The sequence below is a fragment of the Tetrao urogallus genome, assembly GCF_951394365.1.
Source record: "Tetrao urogallus genome assembly, chromosome: 2".
Taxonomy (NCBI): domain Eukaryota; kingdom Metazoa; phylum Chordata; class Aves; order Galliformes; family Phasianidae; genus Tetrao; species Tetrao urogallus.
Genome location: NC_136814.1, coordinates 15,042,415 through 15,058,370, shown reverse-complemented (window position 1 = coordinate 15,058,370; position 15,956 = coordinate 15,042,415). Strand labels below are relative to the sequence as shown.

The window sequence follows — 15,956 nt, the reverse complement described above, 5'->3', positions numbered from 1 at the left end:
CCAAGTCATTAAAAGCAAGCTCAGAACAATGACAGACAAATTACCCACAGCAATTAAAAGCTAAAAGCACAGCTGCCCAGGTTACGTGCTACAGTCCCATGCAGAGGCTCCAGCAGCATGGAGGTTTTCAAGAAAGGTGTAGATGTGGCATATAGGGAGATGAGTTAGTAGGCACAGCGGTGATGGTTTGATGGTTGGACTTGGTGATATAGAAGATTTTTTCCAACTGTAGTGATTCTGTAATTCTATCATTTTCCCTCCCATTCTTTGATTAAGCACATTTAAAAAAAAAAAAAAAAAAAAAAAAAAAAAAGCACCAAGAGGAACAACCCACCCACTCCTAGCAAACTGTTCACCAGTGCCGCTTCATTTCAGTCCATCACGTGCAAATGCCGTGGGCCAAAGGGACCCCTGGCAGAGCCCACTGGAACAGGACTGCTTTTTCAACACACCCATCTTCAGTATGCGACCACCCATGTGAACAGGTCTGACAGCATCTAAAAAGGGAAACTGGTAAGGGAGAAAAAACAGGATGTCACACTATAGTAGAACAGCAATATGGACGAAAGCAGCAAGGTATACCTTCTATCTTTATTACTGGTGCTTTATGCTAGCTGTAACATCAGAAAAATAGCTGTAACCTTGAAAAATCGTGCTGCCTTGTCACTCAGCCCTGAAAACACACCATCAAGCCTCGCTTTGTTTTCTGCTGGCACGGAAACACAACAGATCGGCGTGGTGCTGGGCTCTGCCTATCAGCGCACGGCCATACTAGCTGGGAGTACTGCAGTCAGCATCCTGCAACGAAACACGCTCGTCTCCACTATTTTTTAACATAGAAGGCGCTCCTGTAAGCAGCTCAGCCTGATTACAAGAACCCCGACTGCCCAGAATCATGCCAGAAATGGCATCTCCGCAGCGTATCGCCTAGCAGCCCTAGAGCACAGCGCAGCCCCATGCCTGCAGCGCCGCTTTGTCTGCGAGACGGACACACAGCGCCCGCACTCCTCGGCCCGGCGCGCCGCTCCTCTCGCGGGATTTCCCCAGCCCTCCGCGAGAACGACAACGGCAGCCAATCACCAGTGGCCGACTGAGATCGCACCAAAGTAGGTATTAAAAAACGCTCAAAAAAAAAAAAAAAAGCCACCATACTTCCTCCTCCTGGGCTGCGCTGCCTGTCCCCTCCCCTCGGCCTCGTTCACGCCGCCTTCCCCGCAGAGCTTCCCCATCTGTTCTGCTTGGGCTTTCTACCACCACTTCCCTCACGACCACCCCCAGCACTTTTATCCCCGCCGCCCCTGTTACAGCTCCCCTCAGCCCCCCCCCCCCGCACACACCTTGGGGCAGGTAATCCCGCCCCCCTCACACACCGCCCGCCGCCATTGGCCGGCCGGCACGCGGCGGCCATCAATCACTCTGCGGTGCGCCTTCCGATTGGACAGCCCAGCCCCCCCCTCGGGCAGGCGAGCGAAGGGAGCGCTCCCCCCGGTCCGGGCGGTGTGTGGGTGGTGTTTGCGGCCGCACGCATGCGCGAAGCTGCATAGGGGAGCGGGCCGGGGCGTTGCCACGCAGGGTCCTACCATAACAACCGCTTCCTCCGCCGGGCACGGCGGCCGTGACGTCGGCAGCGTTTCCGCTCGGCTCGCGCCCTCGCCGCTTCCCTTCCTGCTGCCGGAGCCCGCGCCGCGCCCAACACCCGAGGGAAGCAACCGCCGCTCCGCCGACACCATGGTAGGAGCCGGGCGCTGCGAGCGGGGACGCCGCTCCCCCACCGCCCTCATCCGCGGGGGGAGCCGTTGGGGGGGGGGGGGGGGGGTCGGCGGCCAGGGGCGGATGGAGCCTTGGCATCCAGCGTCGCTGCGATGCCGTCGCGCAGCCCTTCCCGCGGCCGGTGGGCCTCTGGGCTCAAGGCGGCCGCGCTGCATTTCGTCCTTTTCCTTCCCCCCCCCCCCCCCCACCCCGCCGCGAGGCGGTGGCGCGCGGCCCCCCCTCTTTTTGAGGAGATGGGCCCGCCCTCTCCTCCTCGCGCGCCCCGCCGGCTCCCCCCCGCAGAGCGGTGGCGCGCTCCGCGCCGCACGCGGGCGCGAGGAGCAGCGCGGCCATTGGGGGGATGGGGGGAAGGAGGGCATGGCGAGTAGGGCGCGCGCGCGAGGCGTGGGGGGGGGGGGGAGCGATGCGCGCTCCTTCCCCGTGCCGCAGGGCGCGGCCACGTGGGGGAGGGGCTGCGAGGGGGGAGGGGAGGCGGCGCCCCCTCACGGCCTCGGCGGGGCGGGCGGGCGGGCGGCAGGAAGCGCGGGGCCGCATCCGGCCGCGGGGTGGGAGCCATCTTTCCGCGGCGCGGGGGATCGGGCCTGGCCTAGAAAGCGGCGGCGGGAGGGAGGGCGGTGGCTCCGTTCGGCACGGGCCCGGCGGGGAACAAAAGGAGGAGAGGTGGGGGCGGTTCCATCGCCCGAGCCGAGGAGACGCGTGCGGGAGCGCGGTGCCCCAGGGCTCCTTCGGCCGGCGGCGCGGGGCGGGACGGGCGCCTCGCGCCGGCTCTGCGCTGCGTGGGGCGGGCCGCGTTCTGCAGCACCGGCTGACAGACTCCCTTGAATCATCGCACTTTCGTCCCGGTTTTGCTTACGTCGCGCACAAACGCTTCTCTGTCAACAAACAAGTGTTTCTACGCACCTCATTTCGTGCGTTTTGCCTCACGGCATCCCGCCCAAAACTTATCGTTGCCTTCTTGAACGCAGGAAATGAGCTCCCGTTCAGCACAGGCCCTGCACGCGGGAGGTGCTGCTCATCTCGCTTCCCATGAAGCAGCTGGAGCGCTGTGGCCAACCCTCGGCAGGAGGCACAGCCAGGGGAGGTGCAGAGGGAGCTGCCGAAGGTCTGACGAGACCTGCAGCTCCTGTTTTAAAGTAGGCTTGTCTCAACAAGCCAGCTGCTACTTCTGCAGGACACAAACCTAGTTTAAAATGACTTGCTCCGTGTGCCAGGCTTCCTCTTGCTTCAGAAGCAGGCAGTTCCCAAGTTGGCTGAGACACGTATTTCTCATAGCTATCTCCTTTTTGGAACAAGCTTTAGGTTTTTTGTTCCTTTTATTTGCTTTTAGGTGCTTGCTTGTTGCAGCTAATGAACTTGCTTTTAGGCAGCGTAGTCCTTTTGACAGAGTACAGCGATGCCAGCAGGAGGGCATCACTTGGTATCAAAAGAGCATTGGAATTCCCTCTTTTACAAGCCTTGCTGTAAGGCTTAATTTCTTTGGTACTGGATTAAATGGTTCTACAGTCCTCAGAGGACCATGCAAATTATTTTCCTTGCTTGTTAGTCAATAGTATTTCCAAATCTGTGTAACTAAGAGGTCTGTGTGCCTTGTGGACAGAAGACAGCCTCCCTACGTTTGGTTGGGTGCATGCCTGGCATGTTTCTGCTCATGCTGCTGGGGTATTACTGGTCCCTGGAGGGAACAAGGGCTGACCCAGGTATCTCATACAGGAGAGCTATGGGCAGGAAGAGTCTTTATTGAGAGTTGGGGGTTTCATGCTTGCACAACGCTCAGCCATCTCCAGGGCAGGTAACTTGTTAGCAAATGTCTGAGTTGCCCAGGGAAGGCCTTCAAAAGCTGTTTTTAAGGATGAGTGTTATGTAGCCATAGGGTTGTGGAGGGCTGCACGAACATTCCTGCAGACATATGGCTCGTAAGATCTGATTTTTGTGCTGAATGTGTTCTTAAGAAGCTTTGCTTTCCCGCAGGAGTCTTGTTGCCTTCCAGCTTAGACCCGCATTACCTTAGAAACGTGTTTCAACACAGGAATGGGCACTTCTCAAAATTTCTGCCCCCCTAGTGGCTGCCACGCTTCCTGTTCTTTAATAGCATGGCTGGGGTTGCCTTTCTCAGTGGGGATTGCCTGTTCTGCCTGCCTGGGTAATTACCACGGGCAAATTGCATGGTGGCTGGGAGCAGGTGATGATTTCCTCTAGCTGAAAGGTGAGGAAATAACCTCAAGGAATGCAGAAGATGCTTTTTCTTGTCTTTCTATGACAGCTCTCTAATTCTTTCCTTGTCTAGTTGGAATTTTTCTTACTGTCAGGAAAAAAGAAGCTGAATAGAATTTTGTTTCCCTTCCTTCCCCTCAAAAGATAGATCACGTAATGCCAAATAAAATAAAAAGCTTAAATCAGCCTGGCAAGATCTGCCTACAAGTGGCATGCAAATAGCACTGTTCTTCTTGCTGGTTTATGGTGTGTAAATAATGGCCTCTTACACAACAGCAGTAAAAATAAAAAAGGCAGTTATGTTTGCTATCATGCTTCAGATCTGAACCAAAGCTTTGGACTTTTTCAGATGTGTAGACTGCCTTGTGTAGGTGTGGGTGTCTGTCTGGCTGCTGCTAGTGGGGGAAGTGGGCCAACTTTGGACTTAGGAGGGCACTGCTATGGTTGTGCTGGCCTGGTCTGCAGGGTGAAGTCGCAGCAGCTGCTCCGCATGTTGCTTCCTTCCTTGCTCTAGAAAGCAGAAGTGCTAGTATCGAATGGGCTTTCTTGAGTGTTCTGCTAATAGATGAGAAGCAAAGCAGCATTTGAGACCCATACGTCTGTAACACCCAAGTTTTCAGGCATCTTGCTGACCACAGCTGGCAGCTTTAGCTGACACCTTTTCAAGCCTGCTGTGGAACTGACGTTCTTCCAGCAGGCCTCTGCCTGCTGGGTGCCCAGTGCTAGCTGAGCTTAGTTCTCCCTTCAGGTCTCAGCCCTGGCAACATCTCAGGGTGCTGCGTGGCAGTGTAAAGAACGGCTTTGCAGTCTCCTGTCCTGGAACAGTCAGGTGATAATGGTTCTAACTGAAAACTTGTGCTGTGACACATTGGTGAGTCAGAGGAAAGTGCCACACAGTCACACAAACAGTTCTGGCAGTGGAAGGGGATTTGGAAGGTGGCTGGAAGGGATGGTATGCCAGGGCTGGGGGAAACAAGATGCTTGCTCAAGAAACCCAGAACCAAATATGTGGCAGTGGTGTGACTGGTAAACATGGACGTATAGTGCTCTCAGATCTCTGCCTTTGCAATTAAACCAGGCGTGCTTCAGTATGTTCTTGGTGTCAATTCTGGAAAAATTGATGGTGCTTTTCCAAGAGGGAGAACTTTCCACTTGAGTAGCTGCGGATTGTCCGTGCTGATGTATACAATGTGTGTGCATGTGGTTCCCAAACAAAACGAGGCAAGAACTGGTTCTTGAAATGCCTGAGCTGTTATCTACAGAAACATTACAAAGGAAGTCTGCAGCATAAAATTGGCGTGCACTTAAAAACGGGTTTAATCTGTCAAGCTCCTTGTGAGACAAACTAAGTCATTAAAGCTGTCTGTCTTACTGCTGATGTAGGAGCAAAACCTTCTAGGTGAAGTATTTTAAATATTCAGAAAAGATGCTGGTGTTCACAACGATCCCTAATAAAATCCAATGCAAATTGCATTGGAGATCTATTTCTATGCAGGCTTGCTGCAAATCAATCTATTGAGGATCTGATAAGTGTCTTACTTGAAATCTCTTTCAGTACACAGGGATTTCTTGGAGGAAAATTTTGGATTATTCTTCAGCCTTACCCCTCCATTTTATCACCCTATTCAGATGAAATTCCAGCTGCAGAGTACTTTGTGATGAAGGCAAAGTGTTGGAAGCTGTTAGCGGAGCCAGCTGGAGCCAGGCCTTGCAGTCCGAGGCCTGTGAGACAGAAGGCTCTCTCTTCAGCCGTGCTATTTGGGGACAGCATTCTGCTCTCACAGGGCTTCTGCAGTGCTTTGCACTTGAGGCAGGAACGGTGGCTTTGTGAAGGGAATAAGAGCTGCTGTGTTACTGCAGTGCATGCTGACAAGGCATTTAATGCAACCATTACCTCATGTGCCTACAGCAATCTATATGAAAATACAATGGGGTACTGGTGTGAGGGCTGTGGAATAATGTAGGCGGAGGTGCAGCCCACAAGGCATGCTGCTTTGGCCATAGTTGCGTGGAAGTATGGGGGGAGAACTCATTTTGTGCTAAATCCCTTCCCTGTGGGGGGAAATTTGCACAGTTAGGGAGACGTGCAGGCAAGAACATGCAGCCCTGTCATCATTTTTTCCACCTGATAACAAGGCAGCTTGCCTCCTTGTTGCTGCCTTGATGAGGTTAGCTGGCCCTGACACCCATGGGAACAGCCTGGCTATTTGCCTGCCTCTTGTGTCCTGAGAATGGTTTTAATTATTGTTGCGTATATTCAGGGGTTGCTCTGTCTGATGCTACAAAATGCAGCCAGCTGGTGGCCTTGTGTCCCACCAGTACCTGCCATGCACACTGCTCAGCCACCCATGTGTGCTGTCCTGAGTTGGATAATTGCTTCCCTATTGAAAAAGGAACAGAAGCAAACTATCTGTCCTCAGCTATGCAGCATTCTGGCCACCATGCCTGAAAAAATAACGAGTGTGCTGTATTGAATCCTCTGAGCAGTGTAATACTGGGCCAGAGAGAATCCAGACAAACAAATAAATGCTTATCCTGTCATTACTGGCAGGTGGAGGCTTCTCAGCAGCTGTTTTTCAGGACAAGTCAGCAGAGACATGGTTAAATTACCAGTTGAGAACATGTACTTAGGCATGTGGCATTTCTCTGTGTTCCAGTGGCTTTCACAGTCATCCTGTTGCTGCCCTACCCTGAATGGCCGTGGCCAAGTTACAGCAAAAGCTACCTAATGTTGAGGTTTTTCCTTTTTAGGTATGTTTAGAGAATCATAACTGGTACAAGCCTGGAGCTGGAGAAGGAGTCCTTTTGGTGCAGGAGTATGCTGCCTTCTTGGAAGCACTTGTGCTGGGATTTTATGGGTTCATTTCAACCCCATGCTGTGACACAGCTGTAGTGTTTTCTCAGGATGAAGGAATCTATGCTGTCCCTAGCAGATCAACATCTGCTGGTATCAACACCTGAATGGATTCAGAGGTTGTATAATAGTTATGAAGAGTTGCACCAGCTAATAACACTTTACTTTGGAAAGTTAAGAAAAAATCCAGTTCTTACTGTTGCCCCTTCAGCCTCTGGTAAGTCCCAGTGGTCAGCTGCAGAGTAAGAGTGAATTTGACTTTCCAGACTGAGTACTCTCAACATTTTTGGAATCTGAAGCAACTTGCCAGCCGTGTTCAATTCCTTTATAAGGAAATAACTTGTCTCCCAGCTTGGAGAAATGTTTCTGGCTGTGCATCTGCTCCTGGCTGCACAGTTTGCATCTACTTGCAGCTCCATTGCTGATGCTTTCTTCTGGCTCTCTGCTGAGTAGTAATGCCTGCTTTCAGAGTTAACTTCTTGGTAACAGGAGTCGATAAGGAGGGACTAGTGATCTTGGAGCAAAGATCAACAGTTGATAAAGGTGGAGATGGTTGACACCAACTCCTTTTATGGCATTACTAGGCTGTGCTGGGTCAGACTTTGTGCATCTTCTGTGTAAACTCCTAAGCTTTTTGCAGGTTTAAAAGCTGAGACTTAAATCTCCTGTCAGCTGCTGAGGTACCATTAGCCTGGAAGACAAATCTCATAGAAAGGAAGGGAAAAAATGTCTGTCTGGAGTTGGCAGTGCATTAGCCGTAGTGAACGATGCGGTAGTTCCAGTTGCTGTGCTGTTTGCATTATTAGGGCAACCCTGCCTTGTTTCCAGTCCTCCCAGAGAGCTCTTGCCCACACCACGCACAGTGATGCAGAGACAGGAAGGAATACATTCATTTCTCGTTAGTTCCCAGCCACGCTCTCACAGAGGTGCAGTCCACTGTATGAAGGAGGTCAGTTTGCATTGATGTTTGCACTTCTGCTTGTAGTTATCCTGGAATAAGCTTTCTCTGCTTGCTTTCCTTACGCTGCTGGAGACATGCAAAAGGGTGGCTGCCTGCCAGGCAGCTGAGGCACAGCAACTTCCTCCTGTTCTGTGGGCCTGCTCCTCTCCCAGAGCAAATGTAAAGGATTTGAGGTAGATTACCCTAAACAGACAATCCATGCATTGTAAATTCTGAGGGTCCCTTTGTGTTTGAGTAAGCTCCTAAAGAGCTCTGTTTCATGGAGGAAAGCTTCCATGTCAGATTGATGGCTGTATAGCATTGGCATCCAGATCTCTCTGGTGGGGGGAAAGAAGAGGAAAAAAGACGTGCAGTGGTCAGGGCTTTAAAAGAATATATATGTATGTTAGAAGTAGTAGCTGTCCAATCCATAGGATTTTTGCACTCTTAAGGACAGGAAAGTTAGCACTATGCAGTTGACCTTCACTGATTTCCCTGGCATTCCAGCTGAACTCTGCTGCTTGCTTATACCTTGAGAAAGTGCTGTGATTTGGCGTCTTCCTCCCCCTTCTCCCTCCTCTCCCCCCCCCAAAATGATTCCATTAGGCACGCTTTTGTGGGCTGAGCTGAAGGGAAACCAAAACAAGGAACAACCTTCAGTGTTTTTCAGTTGGTACCTCTCACGTATGCTGTACCTGCCTGCATAGTAGTGCTGACTGTGCTGAAGATGATGACGTGTGGCAGTTACACGGAGGAGGGTGACTTTCCTTCCAGTGTGTGACTTACTGTATCTGAAGATAAGGTTGCTTTTGGAAGCCCCAAAAGCAGCAGGGGGAGAGGCAATATTAGGAAGGAATCTCAGTGTTTACATGGCACGCTGTGGTTTGAGCACAATGAGTGTTGGACAGGCTTTGATTTACAGTTTACTGCTCTGACCGTGATGTTTTTCCAGCAGTGTGACTCCCTGGATTTGCAGCATTCTCTATTCTAGGGCTGTCTTTAACCTCTCAAACTTCATTTTGTTCTGAGTGTAAAACTCAGATATGAATACTGTCTGTTACCGCTGAGTAGCCACAATTTCTCACCAAGCTTCCAGGAGTGGGGAAAAAAAAAAAAAAAAAGATGGGATAGCAGTGAAGAAATCCTTTTAAAGGCAGCTTGTTTTAAAAACTGGAAGAGGAACTGCTGGGGAAGCTGAGAATTTTTACAGTTGGGCTTGCAAGCTCTGCCTTTAAAACACTGAATTGAGAACACCTTCAGAAGGTTGGTTTGTTCGTGGCTGAGAATTGTATTCCAGTGCCCCACTGTATCTCTCCTGACTTCTAAGCCAAACCCAGTTGATAAGCGTGAGTTTGACACTGTTGTACCTCTGTTCCTAAAGCTGATGGCAGATAGGCTGGAAATGGCCAGGAGACTGAGTAGAAGTGGCCCTTGTTAATTTAGTTGTCTGCCTGTCCCGAGATGGCCAATGAAGCCAAGCTGCTGCAACGTCAAAGGATTTGCCACAACTGAAATCTCAGAGGACAAGGGGTGGACATAAATGTGAAACTACCCTACCAACACTGTTCTAATCTAAGAAGGATTGTGCCTTGTTCAGAGTACTTTTGGTTTGGCAAGTTACTGTAGGCGGCATTGAGGCTCCAGATTCTTTATTTGAGAAGGGCCTGCAGCTCTCCTGTCTAGACTCTGGGGCTGTCAGTGAGTGTTGCGAGTGTCGCTCATCTTCTAGCCTCAGTTTGGAGGCAGCACAGAATGTAGTTGTGCAAATACTCAGTGGTAACCCTAAAGGCCTTTGTTCTCATCTTTGCAGGCATCTGGAGTGCAAGTTGCCGATGAGGTTTGCCGTATCTTCTATGACATGAAAGTGCGGAAATGCTCTACGCCTGAGGAAGTGAAGAAGAGGAAGAAGGCTGTCATCTTCTGCCTCAGTCCAGACAAAAAGTGCATTATTGTGGAAGAAGGCAAAGAGATTCTAGTGGGAGATGTTGGTGTGACGGTTACTGACCCTTTCAAGCACTTTGTGCAGATGCTTCCCGAGAAGGATTGCCGTTACGCCTTGTATGATGCAAGTTTTGAGACCAAGGAATCCAAAAAAGAAGAGCTGATGTTCTTCTTGTGGTAAGCACTCTTTACAACTCGCCTGTTCCTAGCATGAGGCCGGAGCTGTGCTGAGGTCTACGAGCATTTGTTTTGTCTATGGAAGGCTTAAAATGTGCTGGACAGCACGGTACTTGTATTATGAGCCATTAGAGTTTCCTTTGTTTATAATCAGTGGGATGGTGTTTGTCTTACTGCTGGATAATAAATGCTGCTAATTGCACTATCTTCTTGTATTCCACTAGGGCACCAGAACAAGCACCTCTCAAAAGTAAGATGATCTATGCAAGCTCCAAGGATGCAATCAAAAAGAAGTTCCAAGGTATGTAGCGCAGCTAACACTCCTAGGTGCCATCTGAAACACTTACACAGCAAGGCTTAACCATTCGCTAATTAGCTTTTTTTTTTTTCTTTTGAGATGCTAGTGAGATGAGAATTTCACCTGGTGAAGTGCCTTGTGACAGAGCTAAAAGAAGCTCTGGCTGAAGCCAAACTTAAAATGTCTGACTCTAAGCCTTAGAGGCACTAGAACTGTGCTCAGAACTGGAGCAGGCTTGGTAGCGTACAAGAGTAACTGCCATACAGAGTAACTTGTTTACGCCATGCAGCCTATAAACATCACATTCTTGTTAACAGTGACCTGTATTTTGTGTCACGCTGTCTCTGTGGCAGAGGACTTTCAGCCCTGTATCTATTGAACTGCAGAATCAAGTAACTGTAACTGTGCTGTACTAGGAAGCAATGATTGGCTTGATTTAGAGATGCAGTTGCGATTACTCATTTCAAAGGCATTGCATCTCTGAGCGGAGAAGCAAAGTGATGTTCATCCTGTCAGGTACCAATGACCAAAGAGTTACCCTTGCTGCAGCATTTTGAAATTTCATTCTGAATAAATGACTGTGATGCCTCCCAGCCCGGTAGCAGTGCCCCCTTCAGCTCTTAGCGCCGTGCTGGTCAGAGTTGTGCACTGTGTAGTACTGAGCGGTGCACAGCAGTGCTGTTCTTCACAGTACAGCTCACCAATGAATTGAAGCTGGTGAGGGCTGAAAAAGAAACACTGCTTTCTCTATTTTTCTCAACATAAGGCAGAGTTGGGTCTGGCTCCCTTATCTCCGGAACAGAAACCACTCTTAATTCTGTGTACCAGCAAGTCTGCACAGCGCATCCTGCTTTGATTGTCAGCTGTTCAGTGCTTGCGTTGCAGCAGCTCCCTCAGTTGACGTATTCGGGGTAACAGTAGAAATGAGACTGTTTCACTCACAGGCTGATTTGCCATGGGCAGCTGACAGTAAGCACTGATAGTAGTGAAAAGCTTCTCCCTGATACATGTATTGATTTGTGATGTGTAGCCAGATGTCTCCTGTGATATATCGAGGAGGAATAAACCCAAATTCCTTAGTTTTCCTTAGTGAAGGTGGGACTTTGCAGCTTGAGTGACCAGACTGCCTCTTCTAATATTACTACTAACTGTGCTTCTCTGGTTGATTACTAGCATATTGAAATACTGCATTATTGAGTGTTCTGCATCTTTTTTTTAGGCATAAAGCATGAATGCCAAGCAAATGGGCCAGAGGACCTCAATCGAGCTTGTATTGCTGAGAAGCTAGGAGGCTCCCTAGTCGTAGCTTTTGAAGGAAGTCCCGTGTAGATGTCATACAGTGCCACAACTCTACAAGCATTCCATGTTTTAATATATCAGTTATGTAAAGCAACCATTCTAGGCAAGGGTTTCACTAACTGTAGGGAAGCTGTCTTGTAGAATAAAGTAGATTTTGGAGATGTAGCTCGTATGTACAAATGACCTTAAATAAATCAAATTAAGGATTTATCTTGGTGTATTAATATTTGCATTGGTTGTCTATCCCAATACTTATCCCCAGTGAATTAACACTAAAGGTCTCCAAAAATTCTGATTCAGCAGTGTATCATGGGATGAAGGGGGGAGGATGATGAGAACAATCTGGTTCCTGTTCTTTTCTAAATTAAAATGAGCAAAATCATCAGTCTTTCTGAGTCTACTGGCCAAACTGCCAAACTAAAAACTTTCCCCTTGAATCATTTAATGCAAGACTTCAAACCTGTAGTTAAAGCTAGGCGCCTAAACAGAGCTAAATTCTTAGTGCTTGCAGTTGCACAGCATTACTAATAAAGGTTAATTAGGAGGATAACATAGAGATTGAAGTAGGCACACTTTCCTGGAGAAAGTCCTAATTGTTCTTGTAAACTCGCAGTGCAGTAATCTTTAAAGGTTTGCTTGTTCCTACAGGTTAACATTGGTTATGAAGTGTCTTGAGATCTCCTCCAAGGCTGAACTGAACGATTCTATTAAAATTGCTTTTCCTTTGGCATAGGTTAATTTAGAACTTCCTTTTTTCCACTAATGCTTCCTAGCGGATCAGATGCTTCTGAGGCTTTGACAAGTGCAGATTCTTCCATCGGAGCTCTCCAGTTACGGGCAGTACAATGAGAAAGAACCACTTGGAAAAACAGCAAAAGATTACAAGTGGTGTTCTCAGCCCTAGTCTTGGTCACTTGGTCCATTTGTCCATAATTATTATTGATTTAACTTGGTAGAACCAATCAGCCTGACTAATACGGCTTGATCTGGGCTTTTTGTCTGTTAGCTTCTTTAATTCTGTAGAAATGCATGGAAATATCACCTACTAGAAAGTCTGACCTGAAATGCCTTTTGTATGGGGGGGTAGAGAACATTCCTGTGCCAGCTACAGAGATCTTAAAAGCTTCCATGTTTCACCAGTGGTTAATTAAAGCTGTTTCCTTTGTGTAATGTGTACATGGAAGTTGCATAGAGTTTTCCTGTATGTCTGTAGAGAAAAAAAAAAAGAAAAAAAAACCCTTAGCCTCCAGTGCGTTACTGTGGTATGTTCTGTGTGTGCCAAACTTGAATAGCTTAAATAAATGGGGTTTCTTTCCCCTCGGTCAGTGACTGATTCCTCTCCAGTTTGCAGTGGGGGAAAAGAGGCTGGAAGGAGAAGTGGGGGAGAAAGCATGTCCATGTCTCTGCAGCCTGTTGATGTCTTCCTTGGCCTCGCACACCTCAACAGCTGAGTGCGTAGCAGTCTGTGGCAGTCACGGGATCCACCATGGTGTCTGCTGCCTTCCTTCTGGGCTCCGGTCCCAGATGGCCACAGGGAGGGAGCTTCATGGGAAGCATCTCACCGTGGAGGCCTGTGTCAGTTACTTGGTGCTGCTTCTCCTGTCAGAACTGGGAGCTTCCTCTGGCCTGTCCCAGGAAGTTAAAGGCTGCCCCTTCTGCCAGGTACGTAGGGACAGCTGCTTGGTCTGCTGCTTTCCAGCGGAGCGCTACCAGGGAAGTGCTGCTCCCTGGCTTAATGCAGTGTCTGTGCTTTTTGGCTGTGCTGTGTATTTGAAGATTTAATCAAAGGCAAGCATTGACCACGTGCTCTAATGTGGTACCCGCGTGGAGCACACAAGGATTTCTGATACGATCCACTACAGTGAGATCCTATCAGAAGAGGAAACTAAACTGGCATCAGTGGGTGTTCCTGGCCTGTTCCCTCAACTTTCAACCTGGCACAAGGGAGTAACCATCTCCATAAAAACAGCTCTTCTGTACCTTGGTGTCTGTCCAAAGTTCAGGCTGAGATAAGAAAACCAGTGACACAGTGGGAGTGGTGCTGCCTGACAAATAAGGGGAACTCCCATTCAGGAGTCAACTGATAACTAACACCTCCAGACTGCAGCTAACGTTGAAGAGCAATTCGGGCCTGGTGAAGCTGGTGGACTTCTCCCTGGGATTTCCTTTTTTGGTTAGAGAAGAGCCTCAACAAAGGGGGAAGGAAGTCAGAGGCAGGAGGGTGCTTCTCACCACGTGAAAGCATTCAAGCCAGGAACTTGGGTGCAGAGTGCTTCAGTCAGGGGACTGAGGCAAGAGGTGTTGTTTTTGGTTGTGGTTGGCTGGGTCCCAGCTTCACTTGGTCAGTTTTTAGGGCCCTTGGTGCAAACCCTGAGGCACAAGCCTGATCTCTGCTACTGTGCTCCTGTGCTGGCTGTTACTTTGCCTTCAGCTTTGTTGATCACAGCATGGAGTTACTTAGCAAGCCAAACTTCATCTTGCCCTTCTACAATTGTAGCTATTGTAAAACTTGCAAAGATGTTTCCTTTCACGATTTTCCAATCCTTTCATTCGTGGCTTTTTCCAAATCACCCAGACTTTCTTGAAAAGATGACACAAGCAGAGCCATTGAGCTTTGACTGAGGACCCAGGCTGCTGTTCACACCTGCCCTGCATCACAACCTGCTAACCAGGTAATGAGCCAGCACTACAGCTTGCCTGAAAGAGCAGTGCTGCTCCAGGGGTGGGTGCAGTGTGAAATCCCACTGCTCTGAGGTGAGGGCTTGGCCCTCTGAGAGGCGACCCTGGCCTCTCAGGAGGTTGTTGGCTTTCCCCTTCTCATGGTTCCATGGAACAGCGTAAATCCCAGCAGCACCACACCAGGCACCTGAACTCAAGCTTAACCACCAGACCCCAGCAACCTGTTTCCATCATCAGCCTTACTTAACAACTCCAGCTCCTCTCTCCCTTCCAAACACAGAAGCTGGGTGATGTCCCAAAGTACACGTACATTCCTCATGCCAAGGACACCAAATCTGCACTCCTCTGGCTTCTGGAGCCCATTGAGCATGCATGCTGTTGTCCACGCTCCTTGCTTTGGCTGTGTACTTAAAGAGCTCCTGTGTGCACACTCATTAAGCGTGTGCTGCTTTGCACAAGCAAGCAGAGTGAAGGAACGGGTTGTTGCGAAAGCAAAACCCAAAAACCAAAGAGTTTCATCACTTTGCTGTGCTGGCTGTTTTGGGGCCCTCACCACCGACTGCTGTTTGGATGATGGCCACCCCCTTACACTCAACAGCTCATTCCAACCTATGGTTGGTTTCTCCTGGTTTTGCTTTTTTGTTACTGCCTGGGTCAGTAGAGCCTCTCAAAGCCAGAAGAGGAAGCTGATGGCTAATGATGGCTGCAGGGTGAGGGCTGGGTCAATGAGCACATCCTTCCAGCAGCCTAGTATAGCCAGGCAGAAGCCAGGCACTCAGCCTCCTGTGCTCAGAGGGCTGGAAGCAAGGGAAGCAGAGGGCATAGGGCCCAAGGCCACCAGCCTGCAGCCACCAGCTCCCCTCCAGCCAGGAGCATAAGCTCCATCCCACATCGAAAGTCCACAGTCCCCACCTCAAAAACCCTGTGGCACTGGGGTGGGAGGCACTCAGCCCCACTCTGGTTGCTGATCTGGTGGGTTACAAAGGGCAGGAGACACCATCAGCTTCCACTGATGAGCCACTGACTGCAGCCTTGAGGTGTCGATCACGAGGCTGTGCCAGGGATGCCCACCAGCCTCAGCTGTGTGAAGTCTCTGCTGCTCCCACCAGCAGCAGGGAGAGCCTCCATACCTGTCCCTAGGAGCAGCCATCCCATTGCATCCCCCTGTGGCCTCAGCCTCTGCACCTCCTTCACACATACTAGAGAAAATACAGTGGGGAGAGCTGCTACAGCACAGCGAGGAGCAGAGGATCCACTTCTGGCCACAGCAGGGTCATCCTTCAGTCACGCCCAAGGCCCAGCAGCCTGCCAATATGAAAAATAACCAGAGAAATAAAGCAGGAAGCAACTCTCCCCACTACGTCATTTTAATTGCATCGACACCCAGAAAATACACAGAAGGATACGTGCCCTGAGCCACCCATCAACAAGTGGCTTCCTTCCATCATGGGTCTTACTTTCACACTTCTTTCACTCAAAAAAAAATAATATATATATATATATATTTATATATATAATAATAATTGCACCAGTTGATGTACAAACACAGCCTTCCCTTTTCACACATTCGTGGGTTCGAGGAGGGTCATGTCCTGGCCCCAGCCTGGCCAGAGCAGCACCCAGGGGAATGAATGGTTGTACAAAACAGTATGAAGATTTTCTTACAAATGTACGCCTGCACTGTTGCTTTTTTTTCTGTTTTTTTTTTTTTTTTTTCTTAAGTTTCAAAACTAGGTTGTGGGTCACTAATGGCTTGTATTGTATCTTATCTACAATAAATTCAGCAT

General features: G+C 49.3%; 1 protein-coding gene across 1 annotated transcript; it reads left to right on the top strand.

The window, feature by feature from the left end:
• Positions 1–9,618: 9,618 nt before the first annotated feature.
• On the top strand, positions 9,619–11,576 carry DSTN (destrin, actin depolymerizing factor). The gene is made up of 3 exons (XM_079550726.1): positions 9,619–9,893; positions 10,118–10,194; positions 11,411–11,576. Exons 1-3 carry the CDS (start codon positions 9,634–9,636, stop codon positions 11,518–11,520), a joined length of 447 nt encoding a protein of 148 aa, XP_079406852.1. The 5' UTR covers positions 9,619–9,633; the 3' UTR covers positions 11,521–11,576.
• The last annotated feature ends 4,380 nt before the right edge of the window (positions 11,577–15,956 follow it).

What these genes read in the sequence shown, in the direction of transcription:
- DSTN (XM_079550726.1), top strand. Translation starts at nt 9,634, where the DNA reads ATGAAAGTGCGGAAATGCTCTACGCCTGAGGAAGTGAAGAAGAGGAAG. An exon ending in GAGCTGATGTTCTTCTTGTG is followed by an intron (nt 9,894 to 10,117) that starts GTAAGCACTCTT and finishes GTATTCCACTAG; the next exon opens with GGCACCAGAACAAGCACCTC. An exon ending in AATCAAAAAGAAGTTCCAAG is followed by an intron (nt 10,195 to 11,410) that starts GTATGTAGCGCA and finishes TCTTTTTTTTAG; the next exon opens with GCATAAAGCATGAATGCCAA.